The 22,182-nt window shown below is 41.7% G+C and overlaps 1 protein-coding gene across 3 annotated transcripts in view; it reads left to right on the forward strand.

The window, feature by feature from the left end:
- Positions 1-22,182, forward strand: part of LOC120558685 (forkhead box protein J3-like) — a 65,597-nt gene that overhangs the window by 33,309 nt on the left and 10,106 nt on the right. For all 3 annotated transcript variants that reach the window (XM_039799809.1, XM_039799810.1, XM_039799811.1), the window contains 5 exons: positions 5,833-5,934; positions 10,881-11,036; positions 17,434-17,641; positions 20,079-20,363; positions 21,583-21,672. In XM_039799809.1, coding sequence (XP_039655743.1) covers positions 5,833-5,934; positions 10,881-11,036; positions 17,434-17,641; positions 20,079-20,363; positions 21,583-21,672 — 841 coding nt within the window. The remainder of the gene's footprint in view (positions 1-5,832; positions 5,935-10,880; positions 11,037-17,433; positions 17,642-20,078; positions 20,364-21,582; positions 21,673-22,182) is intronic.

Raw genomic sequence — 22,182 nt, forward strand, 5'->3', positions numbered from 1 at the left:
GGTTTCTATGCCCTGATGGTGGACTGAGTTTGTAAGGCAAGGCAACTTCATTTCTATTGCACATTTCAGCAACAAGGCAATTCAAAATGCTGTACATAAAACATTAAAAAACCGGTAAAAACGGTCAGGAAAATAAACCAGGCTAAAATGGAATAATATACAAATACAAGAATACAACTTACAGTGCTGTGTAAGAAATTAATAATTATTTCATGTAATAGGTTGTAGGGACAGGTTTGGGTGGGGAGAGGGAGGTGTTTTGTTTATTTTGTGTGAGTGTAAAAGGTTCTAAATAAATAAAATGTTCTAAGTAAAAAGGATAAATACAGTAGGTTTGGAATATTTTTTACAACTGAAATAATTTTTTTGTCATTACAGAGGTAAAATACCTCTGTAATGTAATGGTACGGTTGGGTACCGGATCCGAATTTTAGGTATTGGTACCGATAAAAATATGAATGGTACCCAACCCTACTATCTACTCAACTGTAAGGAACTACGTACGCATTCAAAGTATTTCTCATGTCACAGAAACCACTGAGTGAATCGTGTGTTTTGGATCCTTCTGTAATTCATTAGTCTCGCATTGCCAGAGCTACACAGCACTGTCGGCGAACTGCAGCGGCTGAGAAATGGTTGCATTTCCTATAAGTTCTTTACAATAAACGTCCCCCTGTTATTTTGGTATTTAAATGCTTTTATTATGAAGCGGAAAAATCAAGAAATGTTGGGTCTTCATCAGCAGTGATGTAACACGTGTGGCTGCTGTGCTCCTGACGACTCCTATAAGCAAACATGAAACATAAAATAAAGCAGTTATATAAACTCAACTTCAAACCACAGAGATTCGGTTAGAAGCTTCAAACGTACTGAGAGCCGAACAAAGAGACTTTTAAAAACATATTTTTTCTCCAGCACAGGTCCAGCTGCCCAGTCTATGGTCTGCACACAGACTGTGGGCAGCGCTTTTTAATTTTTCACTTGATTTATGTGAAAGACAACTGACATTATAAACACACACAACCAGCCTATATGCAAACAGAAATGATGTTTGTGTTTATTTGCATAAGGAGCAGGGAGGTGACATCCGATCACAAGTCTGGTCAGTCAGGACGCATTTGGAGACACATTCTGCTGACAGGTAAAAACACTGTCCGCTGTCCACTTGTGATCAGATCACTCAGGACGGATGTTAAAACCAAGTCAGAACGGGCAGCTTGTTGTTTTAAAAACCTTATAGTGGCAGTACACCGCTCAGTTGGTATTCAACTAGTCTCACATTGCCAGACCTTCCTCCACAACGGAGGGTCTGGCTAGTCCACATAGCATTCCTGGATGGGAGAAAAACATGCTCTGGTTTATTGGCATTTCTTTAAACCAATCACAATCGTCTTGCTATGCTCCGCATGGAGCCGCTGCAAAATAGCCTCGGGAAGGAACTTGTTCAGGTGGAATGTGTACATTCAAAAGTTGTTATAGTCGGGCGAGAGAAAACTCAGATTGGACGGATAGTCTAGCTAGCTGTCTCAATTTACCATACAGAGATCTGAGGAGCAGTTAACCATAGTCCTCATAAATCCACTGGAGTTTAAAATTCGAACACAAAGGAAGTGGAAGGAAACGGACATCGGCAAAAAGACATGCATCCAGCAGAATATCCTGCGCCACCAGAGCAATCCCGGAAGTGGGATGTCGGGATATGGACTAGTATTGAACTGACATCTCTACATACATCGACAAAGTAAATAAAGACGTAAAACACTTGAGGTTTTTGCTGCCACAAAACAATGAGCTCACTTGAACTGGTGTAAAGAAATAACTAACTAATAAATGATGTAGCATTGTGAGGAGGCACGTGAGCAAAAAAAACATAGATTGAGAAAAAGCTGTTCCGGTCAACTGAGATGCTACAGAAATGTGCCTATGCTATAATGATGCCAGGTTAGACCTGCAGGCAAACAATGTCTGGAGTCTACAACCAAGCTAGCGGCTCTGTGTGGTGTAATGACCCATTTTTGGTCATGTCTTGACCATAGGCGCATGGTGCTCCTGCATCATGGTTTAAAAGGGTGTAGGATTATGTGCTAGATCAGTGATACCAAGTGAAGAGCCAAGAGGATCTGGTGACTGGGCAAAGTATGGTTTATGGGATGTATCAACCACTCCTGACTCCACGCTTCACAAATTGACACTGTGCAATGTAGAGCAACATTAAATCTACAGTTACATGGTCAGCAAACTGCCTGACTGTAGTACAAATAAATCCCTCTTGCTGCTTCGTGTGCATGTTTGGAAAATCTCTATCAATCTAATCATCTATCATAGCAGAAAAAGACTTGGTCGGACTTTGAATAGGATTGCGTAATTATTACTCTGTAAAGCCACAAAAATAGCAAAGACCTCAATTACATTGTGCACCTTTTTCCTTGCCGGGTTGAATAGGCAGGGTTATTCTTGACACCAGATTTGCTTTGTGCCATTTGATTGATATTGAACCGCTTATTACTGGACCTCTCCTACTGGAGAAAAGCTAGAAAACGTGCCTGTGTCTGTTAGAAATACCCGTCTCCAGCACAAGTGCCATTTTCTTTGTATCATGTGCCATAAGAGAACTGGCATGTATATACAAACCCAAGTCCCCTTTTTGAATTGGGGGTTGTACATGGCTTCTGGATTCGCAGTTTTCAAGATGCCACAGAAACAGCAGGAACAAGCTACAGAATAGATGTGAGAACACAGAAGCAGGAATGAAAATTGGTTTTGTGAAATTGATTGACAGCGGCCGAGGCTATAAATATATGTAACCCTGCGTCAACCTGGCAGAATGCGGCTTCAATCAGCAACCTGAGGATCTGAATACAAAAGCAGTGAGCTCCATGATGTATTGCAGGTCTTGTATCACCATCAGCCTGCTTACAACTGTTTTTTTGTTTTTTTTACTCTTGACGGTCTCTGTATGATACAATAGTGTGCTACAGCTAATTAGCACCATCACCTCAGCTGAACTTAAACGAACCAACTGTGTTCCGTGCCTGACAAGAGTACACATGCTATGTATCTTTATTGGAACAAAAAATATTAAAAGTTCTGCTGTAGCAGCACACTTTGATGGCATTAAGTTCCTCATTAAAAGGTTAAAGAAGCTCCATTATATAGTCTCGCATTGCCAGACCTTCCTCCACAGCGCTGCGGAGGAAGGTCTGGCTAGTCCACACAGCATTCTAGGATGGGAGAAAAACATGCTCTGATTTATTGGCATTTCTTTAAACCAATCACAATCGTCTTGAGCGGCGCTAAGCGCCATACAGAGCAAAGGCGCCACTGCAAAATTGCCCTGGGAAGGAACTTGTTTTGGTGGAACGTGGACGTTCAAATGTTGTTTTAGTCTTGCAACAGAAAACTCAGATTAGACAAGCTAGCTGTCTCGATTTACCCTGCAGAGATCTGAGGAGCAGTTAACCATAGTCCTTATAAATTGACCGGAGTTTAAAATGAATGAAATCCGGCGGAATTTCCGTCGGCAATGGAGCAATCCCGGAAGTGGAACGTCGTGGATGTAGACTAGGCATTATATTATTACACCTGCAGAGTTGACATGACCACATGCCCCACAGAAAGTACCACACAGATAATAATTAAGTAGTAGTAGTAATTAAGTGATGTTATGATAAGTATTGATACCCTTATTGACATCCAGTATCAACGCTAAGCTTCAGGTAGCATGACAACCCTTCCTTCAGCCAAGGTTTAGCAACCAATTGAGTATATATTTTAAATGGGAGTTTTAATTGCAGTATGCAGGTACCATTCTGTTTCTTATTGTATACTGTAGATCTTTGTATCCAGCTGCTGACCCACTGAGGTTTTTCTGGATGTACACCTGACTTTGTCTATTGTTACATTAAAAACCAGCAGAGTCTTTCATCATGGTGCAGCACAGCTGGTCATCTCCCTTCTTTTGTGTCTCGGTCACTGTTTGTGTATCTTGATCATTATCTTTCCATGCGTCTGTTTGTCTGTCACTCTTGCCTCTGTCTCTCCCCCTCTTTGCCTGTGTCGCTGCTTTAGCCTTCTCCTCTCCGGGGAACTCGGGCAGGCGTGGAGCAGCAAAGTGCACAATCACAGTTGCTCATTGGAAAAAGAATTGAGGTAATAGACAGATTAAAAAAGGGGGAACAATAGAAAGAAGTGTGAAAGTGAGGATGCAGAAAAAGAGAAAAAGACATCAAGGTAGAAAGAGCAGTGAGGGAGTTCAAGCTGCAAGGGGAAGGAGGGAAAATAGTAAAAGGAGTAAGATGGAGAGGAGGGAGAGTATTCTAGGCTTGTGTTCCAGTTAATTACCACAGAAGGCCCCGAGGCTGCCGTTAGACATATTTTCTTCACCATTTTTTTTAAAATATTACAAACATTAATTAATTCAGAGCCTTGTCATCTCGTCTTACATGGATGGGCCCTTCGACCCCTTTTCGTACGCCTCACTTGCACTGCTGGCAGACACTGTGGGCTGTCACATGGGCTAAGGAGAAACAGGGAGGTTTTAAGTGCTAAGATTTATAGCAGTGTTGCCGTCTGAAAAAATGGTGGGCTGAATATGTTGCACTGTTTTCATTGGGGTTTTGTTGCACCTAGGCAGTCAAAGTCTTTAACGTCTCTTGATGACAGCAGCTGTGCAAATGAAAAAGATTTGAAGTTGACAGCGAGGCTAAACGTCAGCTGCATACATGCATTGTATCAATGTGTAGACAGGCAGTGTACACTTAGTTTAGTAGCTGCGTCTCCGGGGCCCTCAGCATCACTCTCTTTCATTTCCTGTATGCCTCTCTGTCTGCCTGCCTGCCTATCTGTCCGTCACCACTCGATTATCTCTGTACCTATTCTTCCTTTTTCGCTCCCCTTCTTCCACAAGCCTTCCTCACTCCTCTCTTCACCTCTCCGTTGTCTTCTTTTTTAAGTGCCTCCACCAGGGAGCGGACAACCCGTTTCACTTGGAGTTTATCATAAATTAAATATTGCATTGTTACCAACCAATCCTCTTACTGTAAGCAGTTTGGGAAGGCGGGCAAGCTGTCTTGAACCCTGAAAGGAGTCAGAAAAGGAAAAAAAATATTGTCCTCATTTTTATTTTATTTTTTCCACTTTGCAGGCGTCAATTTAGCCCCTCATAGATCTTTGAATAGCTCCTCATATGCCCAGAGTCAGTTAACCCTACTTTAACTCTTTGTGAGGACAGGGGAAAATGAACTGCGGCTGAATACAATTTAGATACTTGAATAATGCATGAGGACGGGTTGATTTATCTTATCAAGTGCAAGTGATGTGTCCACTTTTCAGACTGTTTAAGTGTGGCAATTTAAATGAAGTGCACCTCAACTAGTTCCCATAGTTGTGGCCTGGGGCATGGCGGTGATTCAGAAGGCTCAGTACAGAATCATGAACTTGCAGCGTTCAGAAATTTCTCATAACCTTTGTCACATTTCATTTCCTTCCTTATTTTTTACTGTTACTCAACTGTGCATATTTCCAATCAGTGGAGAACTTATTAGAAAAACTTCTGCATAATAATTAATATGCAAGAAAAATTATTTGTACACCTATTCCAATTGACTGGCTCCATATTAGTATAAAGAAAACTAACTTAAAGGAAATACTACATACTCTACTATACATTAACTTAACTTAATCTTTTTTTGTGGTTCTTCACACCTGTGCTTTTCTACTTTGATATGTCAAAATGTGTTCTGTGAAAAAGGCCTATTGCTGGTGAATAACTGGAAGCATGGATTCATTTTGTGTCTCCATCCTCGTTTTCAGTCCTCTGTTCTCTACTTTCAGGCATCAACTCCTTACAGCCTGGAGTCAGAGTCTCTGAGAATGGACTGCATTATGTCAGGAGGGGCGTCCCCCACTCTGGCCATCAATGCTGTAACCAACAAGGTATGACACCACCTACTCAGTTATGAAAGTTTGGTTTAATATGTCTTTAATTCACTAGCCATTAGCAACAGAGCCATCAGCAACAGAGCGGGTATAAAAGATTTATTCCACCAGACGGGTATCTCAGAGAGCAGTGCATGCTGTTTCCTTCCTTAACTAATACTCCATTCAGTTGTAGTCAGAGAAGAGACGTAACATGTGACCTGCTTGCATTTGAACTGCTAAGTTGGGAAAAAACACAGATTGCTGTTAAGTGTTTGGCTGCTTACGAGCACCAGAAACCTTTGGTTGTACATGCTTAACAACCGTTACTGTGTTGGCATGCTGGTTGATTTAAAAACATGCCATGCTGAAAGCATCCAACCTAAAAGTATTACCAAAAAAGTATTTGTTTACTGTTGACTGCAGAGCTGCAATGATGGAGTCGGTTATTGGTGAGTTGATTGACAAAACATTAATCGGCAGTCATTTTTCAAGCAATAATGGCAAACATTTCCTGTTTCCAGCCTTTCAGATGTGATGCTTTGTGATTGGGGTTTAAAGGCAATTGGAATACATCCCCTTTGGTTCCTAGAAGAAGGTAAAATGAATAAAAAGAAGAATTTCATCATTGGAAAAACTGCTATTTATTGGCCGTCTAATGAATATTAATTTCTTAATGATGTGTAATGATGGTTTTTGACTTAGTCAAGAATATGTAGCCATTTCAACTTGCTGCTGAGAAGAATGTGTCAGTTTTTTGAGGCTGTAATTAATACTTACTGGGAATAAGACGTACTTGACTGAAAGCTGTAGCAGAAGGAGTCTGTTTTTCTCTTTCACCATCAATGGCTGTTTCACAGGTCCTCACTTTCACACAAAACCTTATGCAATGACACATTCACACACACACACACACACACACACACACACACACACACACACACACACACACACTGACTAAAAAGCTGAACTGGGTGTGACTGTCTGTATGAGGGTCAGAGATCAAGCGGCGACTGGGACCTCTGACTCCTGTCTGATCTGCTACACACACACACACACACACACACTGACACACACTGACACACACACACAAACAGAATGATGATGTGTGGTACGTGACCTCTTCGTCTGACCCCGACCAAAGAGAAAATTTGTCCCACAGCAGCACCTCACATAACTCTTGATTGTTTGGTCTGGAATTGATGTGAAGGTCTGGACTTGGGAGCTTATTCCAGTTTTCCATTCTGCTCTTTTCACACATCGTGACTCCCCATAATTTGCCAATATTAAACACTTTTGACAGTTTTATTAGATCCACAGACATAACGAGTCTTAAAAATGTGACAACAGAAAGCATGAGGTGAGCATTAAGAGCCAAGGAAGTCAAGCGTTTTACTGTTTCCCAGGACAGTTTGGTGTGACACGCAGGCAACAGGCAACAAAAAAAATGTTAATTTACCTTATGCATGTCAGTTTGCATTAATTCTGTTTCATTAAGGGAAGACTTGACTCGTCTTAAAGGAACACGCCGACTTATTGGGACTTATTCACATACCCTTCTCATCTCCATGCGTGTCGTAAAAAATGTATATTGATGTTTAAAGGAACACGCCGACTTATTGGGACTTTAGCTTATTCACCGTATATCCCCCAGAGTTAGACAAGTCCATACATATCCTTCTCATCTCCGTGCGTGTCGTAACTCTGTCTGACGCACCCACCGCTAGCCTAGTTTTGCACAGATCCTGGAGGTAACCGGCTCCATCTAGCCTACTGCTCCCAATAAGTGACAAAATAACGCCAACATGTTCCTATTTACATGTTGGGATTTGTAGAGTCACAGCGTGTACAAATAACAAGGTCACATGAGACACAGCCATCTTCTAACCGTATACATACTGGGAACTATATTCTCAGAAGGCGAAGCACTGCTACTCTCTGCTACTTGGGCGGAGTGATTTGCCTGTAGCACCTGAGAAGCGCCGTGGTGAGGAGCAGAGAGTAGGGTTGGGTACCGAAACCCAGTTCCACTATGGAACGCAACCAGTAGGAATCGGACCGGATTAGAACACAAATTTCGGTTCCTCATTTCGGTTTCACTTCACAGTGTTGTGCCTGAACGCGTTCATATTTTGGGCGAACGTGAACTGAACTGTACTGTATTACTGCCTGATGAACGTTACCGTGAACTCGTTCATTCTGGTGTCTGTGAACGGCACGCTCTCTCAGTTTAACTTCGTTCAATAGGGTGCCAGAATTCTATAGAGTCTTCCAGGCGAAAACCCGGCTAAAACACACCTTAAACAGGCCTTAAAATGTAGCGGAAAAAATACCCAATCTGGCAGCACCAGCCACCAATGTCGCACCGCCGCATGCTTCATCAAAACAAAAAGCAGCATGGAGGAGACGAAGCAGCAAGGAGGCTTCGTATGATCATTTAAGAGTTTTATGACAAGGTCGGTGAGGATGTGAAAAATCTTACATTTCTGTGCAAACTTTGCCCGCCGGCTTTCAAAAAGAAAATCTGACGCATAGTTTCAGTGTTAAAAAACTAAAAAAAATAAATAAATAAAAAATAAAATAATTGCTGTCTGTGGTTCTATATGGGCTGTGGAAATAATTTTGAAAAATAAATCACAGCAACATATGGAAAAAAAGAACTATGAACCAGTTAATTTTTGGAACTGTGAACTTAGTTCAAAATTTTTAAGTATGAACTATGAACTGAACTAGTTCATTTTAAAATTTGTGAACTGAACTTTGAACTAGTTCATGTAGAAAGTGAACTTTCCCAACACTGCCACTTAATGTGTCGACTGAAATATTTTCCCTCTTTCACTCCGAAAAGGATGTAAAAATATCACACTGTAGTCTAGCATTATCTAGCTACCGTAAATGTAGGCTACTTTTAAAATGCCATATTTTCCCTCTGGGAAAGTACTTTAAAATGCCAATATATTGTTAAATTAAAAATAATTAAATAAAAAAAATTCTATAAAAGAGCCTTTCTTTGATGTCATTTTTCAGTTTTTCAAGAATTGGTTTAGGAATTGGAATTGTTTTTAAAAGTACCAGTTCGGCATCGGAATCGTAAAAATCCAAACGGTACCCAACCCTAGCAGAGAGTAACACGAGAATATAGTTCCCAGTATGTATACGGTTAGAAGATGGCTGTGTCTCATGTGACCTTGTTATTTGTACAGAGTTACGACACGCACGGAGATGAGAAGGGTATGTATGGACTTGTCTAACTCTGGGGGATACGGTGAATAAGCTAAAGTCCCAATAAGTCGGCGTGTTCCTTTAAACATCACTATACATTTTTAAAACAATGAGTCAGAGCAGGGAGAGGAAGACCTTGATGGTAATGATGCTGATGTCAGTCTCAATGATATCCACCCACATCTAGACAGGTGGCGTCCTGCAGGAACAGCAGTGCTTCAGAGCTTCTTCAATAACATATTTGCTCACTAATATTCTGTTTGCATTGGAGAGAGCATGCGCTTCTGAAAAGGACATTCCTATAATATGATACTCGGAGCTTAGGATAACAGAAAATATTTTCCTTGAGAGAGATCTTTATAGTCATCATTACATTCAGATATTTCTGAATGTTTTTACTTGAATTCCTAAATTGAAGCTCTGCTAAGTCTAACAAAACAAGTCAAACCCTTACTAGATACATCATGGGGTGTTTGGTCATTATCATTTTTTTTTTTTTTGAATGCATAGATGTAAACTTCCACTGTTTTTGTAAACCACACGATTATTTCCTTGTTACTATAGCAACACAGCAAGGAGAGTAACAGGTTCACTCACATGTCGCCAAATACACCAAAACAGAAAAACGTTCTACTGAACAAAACAAGAGAAACATGATTCAACATAATCCTGAGGCATTTTTTTGAAAATGCTTTGTGATCCGTCACCACAAGACGATAAACAGTGCACTTCCTCTGAAGCGCAACTTTTGTCTTCATCGCTGCCAAACTCTCAGACAATAAAGTAATTTCCGAAGTTACCCAGTGGTTTCTGGGTCACGGCATTTAATCCAAATCACATTAATCATTGTTTAAGGAAGAAAAAAAAAAATCATCAACAGTCTTGTGCTGTTATGCCGCAGCAGGACCAATTTGCATATACCGGGACATTAATTTCAATATTTCCTCATGAGTTGTCTCCTAAGTTAATGGTGCATGGGTAACTTCTTAAGGTGGACAGTGTTCACTCTAGGATATTAGTCGGCAAAGGACAAAATGAGGGAGAGTAACAAAGTGGGCAACAAGTAACAACAAAATTATGAATCACTACTTTTGAAGTTTATATGGTGCGTTGCCTCAACATTTGGCCCTGTGTAGTCTCGCTTTGCCACACCTTCCTCCACAGTGCTGCCGCGGAGGGTCTGGCTAGTCCACACAGCATTACGGGATGGGAGAAAAGCATGCTCTGGTTTATTGTGCTCTGGTTTATTGGCATTTCTTTAAACCAATCACAATCGTCTTGGGTGGCGCTAAGCACCGCACGAAGCAACGGCACCTCTGCAAAATAGCCTCGGGAAGAAACTTGTTTAGGTGGAACGTGTACGTTCAAAAGTTGTTTTAATCGTGCAAAAGAAAACTCAGATTGGACAGATAGTCTAGCTAGCTGTCTTAATTTACCCTGCAGAGATCTGAGGAGCAGTTTACCATAGTCCTCATAAATTAAAAGAGAAAGCTGAAGGTACCGGACATCTGGCCGAAAAAAAAAGACATCCGGCGACACCTGAACAATCATGGAAGTGGAACGCCGTCGATATAGACTAGGCCCTGTGTGATTGCCTTTATTGTCACATTAACATGGATCCTGTGTGTGTGTGTGTGTGTGTGTGTGTGTGTGTGTGTGTGTGTGCGTGTGTGTGTGTGCGTGTGTGTGTGCGTGTGTGTGTGCGCGTGTGTGTGCGCGTGTGTGTGCGCGTGTGTATGTAGGTAGCACTGTATAACCCCGAGGCAGAAGGCAGTGAGAGTCCTGGGAGTCTGGGCAGCCTGAGCAACAGTCTTTCAGAGCAGAGTTTGGCATCCGTCAACCTTAACAACCTGAACACCGCCGTCAGCAGCGGTAGCAACGTACACAGCTACACACCAGTAAGACCTTTTCGTTATTTGTGGTGACAGTCTAATGATTGCTGCAGGATAATTTCTCTTTTCGTATGTCTGTCTGCTGCACAAGGACAACGACAACAGCTGACCTGACAAACAATTGTTTAGGGACACTTCAGCAGGGTCGGCACTTTCTCCCACTTTTCTTCTGCTTGTTTTTTTTTTTTTTATCTCCAACTGGCACATTTTAAACCAAACTACAAAAGATTTGTATTATATGCCTCTGTGTTCACTTGCTTCTCACATAATCTGGATGATTCAGTCACCGGTCCAGACACTCGGTCGATACAGAAGGTGTCTGCTGCACCCTTAGCAGACTGAGGAGGTGGTAACTTGCTAACGAAATGTACGCTGGATCTGCAGTATACTGCTGAAACTGTCATTTTCTCTTTCATGTTCATACTTAGCAAGCAAATATATTTTCAGTTGGCTTTTGCAGAACACATTCAGTGTGCTTAGATGACATTATTCTGTACAATATCAGTACAGTTAAGAAGATGGCAAGAACAGACACATTCTTATGTCTTTTTAAGCTGCAAAAATCATAAATTTAAGTTGTGCTCTCTTACTATTACATTTAACATTTCAGCTAAATAGCCCATTCTATTGCTGTTGTTTTACTTTGACATGCAGAGTCGAACATTCAAAAGGGCAATTTCACACTGTGTTTCCAATATAGAGAATTTATTTGGGCTCCCTAAACAAATCAAATTGCCCCCACCCATAAATATTGTTTTACTTATCACTTCTTCTTTTCAGAGGTGTGGAAATGCAACTGAAAGTAAAGATTGATTGAAAACTGTGTTGCTTCTTGTTGAATGTTGCATTCATGTGCGCTGATCATCTAGCTTGTGAATTGAATTTTTGCTTTGCAGCCGACTATCAATACTGTTTGCAGCCTCTCACACCCCTCAGGGTCGACCAGCACAAATACATTCTAAACCTGTGGGAAATGCTGCTATGTTTTCATAGAATTGCCTCTTATCGGGCACAACTAAAACAGCAGGAATCATCAGAGTCACCCCTTTGTGTTTACAGCTCACCTTTTATTGTCTCTGATATATATATATATATATATATATATATATAAATGATGCCTGACCACTCAAGTATTAACAAATTTGAGACAAAGGGGGGAAATTGGATACAATTAAAAGCAGATTAATTCTGTTAGCCAGCAATTAAACACTTAGATTGTCCTGTCTCTGTGCCATTTACTGCACACACATGCGCGCGCATGCACGCACACACGCACGCACACACACAAACAGGTTTATTTAAATCAAGGCCGTCCCATGTCGTCTACTGTTATGATGCCTACGGTCTTGGCCGGTGTAAAGTACACCCCAGACTTGGCAGGCAACAGATATACTGAGACATATTTGGCCAGATTTTATCCAGGCTGTTTAAATGAGTCCTCATATTTAGAAAACAAGGTCTTTTGACTATTTTAATTGATTAGTCTCGACAAGTGTGTGAGAGAGTGTGAGAGATGATAATAAGTTGCCTTTTTATGAAGGAGGGACTAGATTAGCCAACCTTTCTGTCAGCAACTAAACTGTCCCATGCTGCGTAATTTAGATTCAGAACAAAATATTGAATGGAACAACAAACCGTTTATCACCAGCCGATCAGATGCAGAAAACATGGCCAGAGCAGGAATCCAGGACATAAGAAAGGCTTTTGACATAAATAATAACATTGATCTGACCTCTACATTTGAGATGTCACAGGTTAAGATGGAAACATGTTTTACTTAAATTGGCAGCTGGACACTCCTGGCATATAGACTATCAAAGAAATCAATATTTTACATGCAGTCATCCCTATTTCTGGATTTATTTGCCTAAAATGCTTAGATTACAGTTTGGATGCATTTCACTGTGCACTATGAATGAATGAGTATATACATATGTGTTCATAAATGCAAACATAGTACACATGTAAATACATTCACATTCATACCAAAGTAGTTGATATTCATTTACAAAAAACTTTTTACAAAACTGACAATATATGTCCTCTTTTAAATTTAATGATGAATTCAATGTGTAAAACATCCTGCCATTTCTTAAAGCTGTATGAACATTGTTTCCCTCCTAATTGGCTGAAAACAAAAGTTGCCTAAAGACCTCAGTCGGTCAAGTACTTTGGTCCAGAGCAAGATCACTCAACAACTAAGACCAGAATCCCTATTAAATTGGAAATGTATATTCGTGGTCCACAGAAGATAAATCATAATGATTTTTGGTGACCTCACCTGATTATTATCAACATGTAAAAAGGCCCCTTTGACTAACACTTTAGTCCATGACAGGGTATCTCAAAAATTTATTTTTGCTTTCTCCTTAAAATTTGTTTTGGACATTTATGGTCCCCAGAGGATAAATAGTAGTGTTTTTGGTGTGCCCATAACTTTCCTGTAGTTCCTCCATCAGTCCAAAACATGTGTACACAAGAAACATTCACATGTAAAGGGCAGTTGCATTTACATTTACCTAGCACATTTGTGCTTTCAAGAGGATGAACATTTCCCTTTTGGACACTCTTTTAGCTGTCCTCTCCTGTCATCCTCAGTCATTTACAATTTCACCTGAGTATGAGTATATTCATGCTCCCAGGGGATAAACCTTTAGAAGCAGAAAGTTGATTGAAATGCTGCTATTTTCATTTGTATAACCTTTTATTTCATCTATTTCATTCCATATTACTCGATGCTGCTGCAACAGTGTGATTTTCCCATTGTGGCCCTTCAAGTTCCAATCAGTCTAATCTCATTATGAGGACTTTTGATAGACTTGTAGTGCATTTGATTGTTGTTTGATGACAAGTGTTTGTATCTTTCACTTTAAACCAAATATAATAGAATTTTAAAGGCCAGTCATGGCCCACAAACATTTGGTCCAAAATTACAGGAGCGCTGAAAAATCCCAACTCTTCATTATTTTTCCCTTGTAACAGCTGCTCACCTTTTTACCATCAATCACTATCCGCCTCTCACCTCCCACCTGCATTAGCAAAGGTCAATGCAATCTCATCTCGTTAACCTCTCATTTCTAGAGGCCATCTTTTGTTTTCCTCCTTCCTGCATTGCCTCCTCCATCCCTCGTCCTCCTCCTCCATCGCTTCAGCCCACATCTGCGGTTTGGTCCAGGGGGATCAGGGTTAGTTCTGCCTCATTACCTGGCCCAGGTGATACCCCCTTAACTGACGGTGATTACTGGTGGCACCACCGGCAGAGATCTCAAAGACACCAAGGAAGTTGATGGAGAGGCAGCCATTACTGGGTGGAGGTAGATGTGTGTGGGGGGATGTGTCATGCTAAGTTGGCTTATATTTGCGGAGGCACACTGATCACAGCAAGTTGCTTGTGTTTGCTGGGTGGATGGTGAGGAAGATGACAGCTGGGATGAGATGATTGAGGGTAGAGGAAGACAGGCTGTATTCACAATATGAAGTACAAAATTGAATCAGTGGATTTTGTTTTTGTGTGTTTGTATGAAAAGAGATGAAGTGCCGGCAAAGAATTCCTTTAATTGCGTGAAATTGAATTTGCTACGATCATTACGGTGAATAATAATTAAAAAAAGATTTGTAGAAATAATTGATGTGACAATTTAAATTGAATGGCACAATTGGAAAATAAATTACATTTCTTTAAATGAAATGTGATCATTATTGAATGTTACTTTTCATCTATTTTACAATGCAGCTCTCCCAATTGAAATTCAAGTTTCTCAATTTAGATTTCAGCTACTAGAAACACTGTTTCCCTGTGTGACAGGTAGCAACCTGCTCCAATGCTGCCATTAGTGGCCTAGATTCAGATAACAAAACTCAGCACAGTGGCGCCATGATTCTTTTTATCGATGTTTGTTGATAGCATATGTACAAAATTTAAAAATCAACACCCAAAACCCAAATGAAACACACACACACACACACACACACACACACACACACACACACACGCTACATGGGGAAGAGGTACAAGTATGACCAGATCATCTTAACCACAAGTCAAGGAGACTAAAACCCATAAATTCCCAGTAGTATGCATACAAAAATAAAAAAAGACAGGCAAAAACTAAATCAGTGCATAAATACATTTATAAATACAAGTAGAATCAAATTGGGTCCAGATATTGCAAAAATGCATCGACCCCGTTTACCATTTATGCTGATGTTTTAAGTACTTAGTCTGCAGTTTCTCCAGGTGGATCACCTAAACAAGTTCATGTAGCCAGTTTATGAAACAAGGTGGATTTAATGTTTTCCAGTCCTTGAGAATTAGTTTTTTTTTGCTAGAACCATGCCCATAAATAAAGCTGTTTAAATGTGTAGAGGGAGGATTAAACAGTCCTCTCAGCATCCAAAGAGAGCCAAGTCTCTGTCAGGAGAGAGTCTTATGATCAACCCCAGAAAAAAAGACAAATATTCTTTACCAGAATGTATAAATGGAACAGCACAGTGGTTTATAATACTGTGAGACAACATTTTACAATTGCGATTTTGGAGTAATTACAATTACACTACTTACAATAATACATTGTAATATATATATATAGTTGAGCCTCCGTGTAGTTATTGTAATCTATAACTACATTAATGTTCTGTATACCATCCGATTCCACTGTATGGGCCCTATCTTGCACTCAGCGCAATTGCCTTTGTACACCGACGCATGTATCATTCCTATTTTGCACCTGACGCACAGCGGACTTTTCCCTCCACAGACGCACGTCGGTAAATTAGGGAATGTATTTGCGCTCCCGGGAGCAGTTCAGCGAAAAGAGGAGGCGTGTTCCGGCGCAAACGTTACTTTGTGCTATTCTGCAGTTTCAGAAAACAATTCCGCCAGTGGCCAGGAAAAACCTAGTCTAAAGTCAGTGGCGCTAGTCTAAAGTCAGTAGCGCGTTATTCAGATGCTATTTTAGGGGGCATGCTTGGCCATAATGTAGCGTGTGCACAACACGCATACACGCCTCTCACACAGCACAGCAGTTCCCATTTTTGAAAACCATACATAATTACAAAGGAAAATATTACTGAAAATGCGCTTCAGGTGTTTGGATAGATCAGGAGGCACTTACAGTCCTCAAAAAGTCGCAGCATTCTTTGTGGCTTGTTGTGTTTTACACATTTCCATGAATCATGGATGTGTTGATGACATAAATGAGGAAATATTAGAGCACTTAAGGAGACGTGATGTTGAACTACGGTCGGGATTGGACACCCCGGCGGAATCTGGTCCGGGAGTAATGCCGCATGTGTCTCCTGATGGAGCGGGTGGACGGAGATGAAGTGGGGGAGGAGGAAGGGCACAACAGGTTCAGGTGGTGCATTTGGAGGCCCACGCTCCATGGCTGCAGCAATCCTCTCCAGACTTGAGGAGATACCGCAGTGGCCGCAGCAACATCGCCACCCGGCCAAGACAGGCATTTATTACTTTGCCGCGATCTCGCATCGGCAGCTCCCGCTGGCGGCGCCAGGCAACCCGCCCATAATAGCAATCCGCCATGGAACAAGCGCCCTGCTCTTAAAGGGAATGTGAGATGAGCTGCCTGATTGGTTTATTGCACGTTACGCCCAAACCACACCTAGCTACTTCAGACCAACCCATTTTAGATTTGCGTCGGGCGCAAGAGTAATTTATCCCGCCGGTATGATAGCAACAGCGCCCGAGATCCGCCCACAAAGCTACTTGCGTTTTGCGTTTCATACTTGCGTTTCAGATCGTTAAAATAGGGCCCTATATGTCCTTGTCCTATGTCTAACATGAGGCAGTCCATATAAACATTTGCCACTCATTAAATCTGCATACCAAGCCGCTGCAACACTACTACTACTGTCGCAATTTACCCTGCAGAGATCTGAGGAGCAGTTAACCATAGTCCTCATAAATCCAGCAGAGTTAAAAATTTCAACACAAAGAAAGTGAAAGGAAATGGACATCAGCAAAAATACATGCATCCGGTGGAATTTCCTGCAGCACCGGAGCAATCCCGGAAGTGGAACGTCGTAGAGATAGACTAAAGCATCACTAAACTAAAATGCATATTACTGTTACTGTTGTTATTTTATTTGTCAGTATGGTACTTTAATGGATGGTGTTGCATTATGTTTTGTTAAAACCTGAGCCGGGATCAACTTTATCGCTTGACGACCCTGTTTTTTCCCCGGTACTCCCATTGTACCAGCCCAGTGGCCTTATTGGTCTCATTGACATGAACGTTGTTGCGGCCTTTACACTTTCAGCCGCAGTGTGAAATTAGCCTTTGATGTATTTTTCTAAAACCAATACCTTCATTGATTTCCCGTTTGTCTTTTTGTACCTCTCAGTCTGTCCGTCTGTTCTCTCTCCTCTCTGTCTGTCCTGAAGGGGAGTAGCCACTCAGAGCCTTCGTCCCAGTCCCTGAGCCTCCAGCAGCCCGCCCAGCCGCCGCCGCCTCCCCCGCCACAGCCACAGTACGGTTTGCCCGTCCCGGAGTCACGGGACAAGCAGCTCTGTTTCTCGAACTTTGAGGACCTTAGCGCTTCTTTCCGCAGTCTTTACAAGTGTGTCTTTGAGCAGTCCTTCTCACAGCAAGGTGGGTGTCGACCCTCATTTTGTGTGTGGAATATTGTGCATTTGTTCATGTGTGCCTGTCCAACATCTTAATTGACACATTTGCAGAAAAAACAAACTTGTAAACCTTTATGTCAGGCTTCATGCACATAATTAACTGTCAAGCTTAAGCTCCTAATGAAATGTAAAGATTTGAACATTGCTCTCATAGCATTGCAGTATTAACCTCCACCACACGCTACTCCTACTCTATTGTATTCCAATAAACAAACAATCCATTGTTCCGCATATCTGCATTTTACGGCTCGCTCAGTCAAATCAGTAAAGGCAATTAAGAGGAAGAATTCAACAGAGGGAGAGAGAAAAAACTCACAAACATCTGCAGTCGAGCACAGCAAAGGGTTCTGCAGCTCTGATAGCAGCTAATTAGATTGGTTCTAAAGTTTGTGAAGCATCTTGCTAATTGCTTCCTGAAGCTTTCAGGTCACCAGGCCCCCTTCCACTTTCGACCCCCCACCATCCTTTACCACCCTCCTATCACCTTTCCTCTCCTGCTGGCTTCTCTCCGCACACATCCACGTACGTTCTGTAACCGAGGAGATTGATGCGCTCTGTTGAGCTCTGCAACTGCTGCTTGTATTCACCCTCTGACAAGGTCCCCTTCAATTTTTGGTCAGGGGTACACTCGCAGAAAAGATAAGACAATGTGAATACTAGTTGGGGGGAGGGGGGATATGACACAGACGCCTAGAAAAAAAGTGAAGATTAAGCGGATCCTTGAAAAGGTCTCTCTAAGTGTGAGGCTTAGCAGGAAACACTGTCAGCAGTCATTGTATTTGAGAATTTGAGTCACGGTGAGTCACTCAGACAGCGGAGCTCGTCGTCTCCTTTGAGAAACCACAGTTGAGTCTAAGACCACACACACCCCACTGTAAGTTACTCAGGTGGTGTCGGAATAATTTCCTGACGGATCTTCATCCTTATAAATTACAGGTCAAGGAATAGAGAAAAAAATCAACATTAATTAATATAATAGGGCTTTAAATTACAGCAACATGCAAAGCTGGGTGTAACATCAACAATTTGTTTTACAATCCAGCTTTAATATGTAAAAATTTAATACATCTACTTTCCCTGTTGTCACATTAAAATCAAAGAGACTTAAATGGCAGTGGGCATGTTTCAATGCAATCCAAAACACATTTATTTGTCCCAGTAAGACCTTTCCGCTCTCACAACACCCATACAATACAACCAAGACAGTTAAAAACTGTGCATAGACTTCCAGTAAATCGTAAATTAATAAACGGATAAAACAATGGCTACAAAGCATTTTTCAGAAAGCATTCAGCCGACACATGGCAGTGGGAATAAAAGAATTGGAATAAAAGATTATTTTGCTAGCGTAACGACTCCCTGATGGCAGGAGTGAAAATTCTCTCACTAGGATGTGCTCGGTATGTTCATCGATTTCATTATGATTTGTTGGTCAGAAAAAGAAAAACTGTCCTTCTGTTTCGCCCTGCTGATCTTTGAAAACATCTTAACAGTGCTGTTCAGACAGTCTCTGTCTTTCAGTGATAAGCAATGAAACAGTAGATAAAAGAAAAGGTCAAAAGAATCGACAAAAGGGAATAAGGTGTACTTACGGGAAGGAATTAAGTTTCTGGCGAAGGTGCACTCTCTACTAGCCACACTTAATGGTCACCTTTGTCTTTACAGCCGACCTTAATTGATTGGTGAACACTGTAACAAAGTCCTTGTGAGAATAATTTACATTTAACTCAACTTACATTACGTTAAGAAAAATGTAATTGTCGTACTATGGCCCAAACGCAGGAAAAGCGCAACCATGGTCCAACTCTGTAGCTCAAGAAAAGACAACAATGCAGCATTGGCTGAAAATTTAACAAGATAGTTGCCTACTTTCTGCAGCTGTCAGTGTCCATGATTAAAAGTAAAGGAGATAAAACACACTCTTGGAGTGAACCATTCAAAAAAACTGCCATTGACAAGAATTCTCTGCCGTCTGTCAGAAAATCTAAAATCCACAACACACTGTAATGATGTGTGTATGTATGTGTGTGTGTGTGTGTGTGCGTGTGTGTGTGTGTGTGTGTGTGTATCAGAAAGAGATTGACCTGAAACCATTACATTGTACAAGGTGTACTGTGCGCCCAGTGACTATCTTAAACCAGTTAGTCTCTGAAAAGAAGAATTAAAAACTTTTTGTGGTTAAAAAAAAAAGAAAAAAAAAAAGGACTTAAAATACTTGACTAGAGGTCACTCTACCTTCTTCACTATCCCTTTCTCTGTGGCTCGTGACACGTGAGTGAAAAAAAGCTGGAAAATAACTGAGTCAAATGAAAAGAGCGACATTTACATTTTTGTTGTTTTCTTGTTTGTTGTCTTCACCTGTTATATTTAGTTTTTTTGTGTTGTTGTTTTCTTCCCGGGAGGTTTGATGGGTATGCCCGGCGATTCCAGCCAGCAGGCCCGGACTGCCTGCTCCTACCAGCACTCTCCTGGTGCGGGAAATGGCGGCGGCCACCACCATCAACACAACCACGGCCAGGCGTCGCACCACCCCCATCACCCTCAGCAGCACCTCTCCCCTCACTCCGCCCACAGTCAGCACCAGGCGCGCAGTCAGCATGGCCAGCACCAACAGCACCCGGCTCATTCCCAGCAGCACCCATCTCTCTCCCTCCAGAATCACACTGGACAGACCTGCCCCACAACAGGTGAGAACCGAGCCGCAGTTTCCAGGTATAAGGTGAACACAAGAAAAAAGTATGCCTTCCAATATTTTAGAAGACGCCATAATCACAGACACCACCCACCCACCCCCGAATTATTTAACAATACAAGGAAATGGTTATGGCCGCCATCAATTTGAAATATTTCAACATTGTTAATGACAAATCACATTGTTTCCATGAGTTTGGTATAGTAAATGGCTATATTACACCACCCATGGGGTTTCATTGCTATTGTTATTCACATCATATTGTACAGAGTATTAATACAAGCAGCTGAGCAGAAGAACTGCAACTGTCAGTGTCCAAGGTGTAATCACAAGTAGGAGATGTCGGGAAAAAAATCTCCCAGTTGGGGAAAGAACTTTAGAAGTGTCCACAAACTGGTGCCAAAATGTTACCGTTGCTGGCACAAAATAAAATCCAACATCAACACTCAATGCAGCTATTGCTCTACTCTGCTGGAACCCACAACGTGTACAGTATAGTTTACTGTTTCATATATATTGATGTTGTTCAGCACCAAACAATGATTCTACTTCTCCTGACTCCCAAAGCAACATGGGTGTAAATACGATTCACCTACAGTAATACATCCGACTAGGCCTGTCTCTGCACAGACTCATTGCATTTATATTATACTCTTTCCTCTGTAAGGTCCCAGAGCATTGGATATTATGTGACTAGACTGATACAGGCAGGCATCTCCAAAGCTTCACCGAGGCTTTTCCTGCTCACATTCCCAGTCTTTGTATATTTTCCTTTGTGTCTTTGCAACACAGCTCTCAGGCCAAAAAAGGGACTCTTCAGACATTATTTATCTAGGTTAGTATTCCCCTCAACCAAGCAGAGGATGAATGAAAGCAATCCCTCTGTCTTTGATCTATGGCCTCAGAATGTGTTTTTGTTTAGTTTATGGCGGTGAAGGCGGTGAGAAGCATCTTCCCTCTTTTTTTTCTTCTTTTTCCCAAAAGCAGTCGTGGCTGGAATGTTTCTGTGTCTATGTCACACCACCTTGTGGTTAACTCCAGAATTTTACTGAGACATTCCACTTGTTAATCTGGATTAGGACTCATCGTGTGTGTGTGTGTGTGTGTGTGTGTGTGTGTGTGTGTGTGTGTGTGTGTGTGTGTGTGTGTGTGTGTGTGTGTGTGTGTGTGTGTGTGCACGCGGTGTGTGTGTGTACGTGCGTGCGCTCTTCTAGACTGGTACCCCAACCTGGACTGGCTTAAGGAGAGCTGCCGCATTGCTACCAGCTACAACTGGGCTGACGTAGACCTCTCCCCATTTCAAGGTAACACACACATGCACATCACTAAGAGTCCTGGTGTCATCAGTGTGAACAGCATCTGATATTGAGCATTGATAAAGCTGCAGCCTGTTTCAACACAGTGAGAATTGATAAAATGCTTATTATGCTGTTCAGTTACTTTGATTAAACCATTATGATTCCTCTGCGCTTTCATATACACTCGCCCTCGAGGCACAATATTATAACATCCAGTGTCGTAATAGTACTGGCCTAATAAAAGTCATTATCCTGCATCTGAGAGGTTGCCCTCTCTGTTTCTCTCTCTCTCTCTCTCTCTCTCTCTCTCTCTCTCTCTCTTTCTCTCTTCCCCACACACACACACACACACTGTCTCCCTCCCACCCAATTGTATGATGTGAATAATCCAATTAGGCCCCAGCTCAGTAACAGCCTCTTATCACGGTCAGCGCACAAAGCCGGCAGCATCCACACACGATGGATGACGACGGCTGGTCTTCTAACACACAGGCCCCACTCCGACTCTCTCTCACT

Source organism: Perca fluviatilis, chromosome 5 (assembly GCF_010015445.1).
Source record: "Perca fluviatilis chromosome 5, GENO_Pfluv_1.0, whole genome shotgun sequence".
Classification (NCBI taxonomy): domain Eukaryota; kingdom Metazoa; phylum Chordata; class Actinopteri; order Perciformes; family Percidae; genus Perca; species Perca fluviatilis.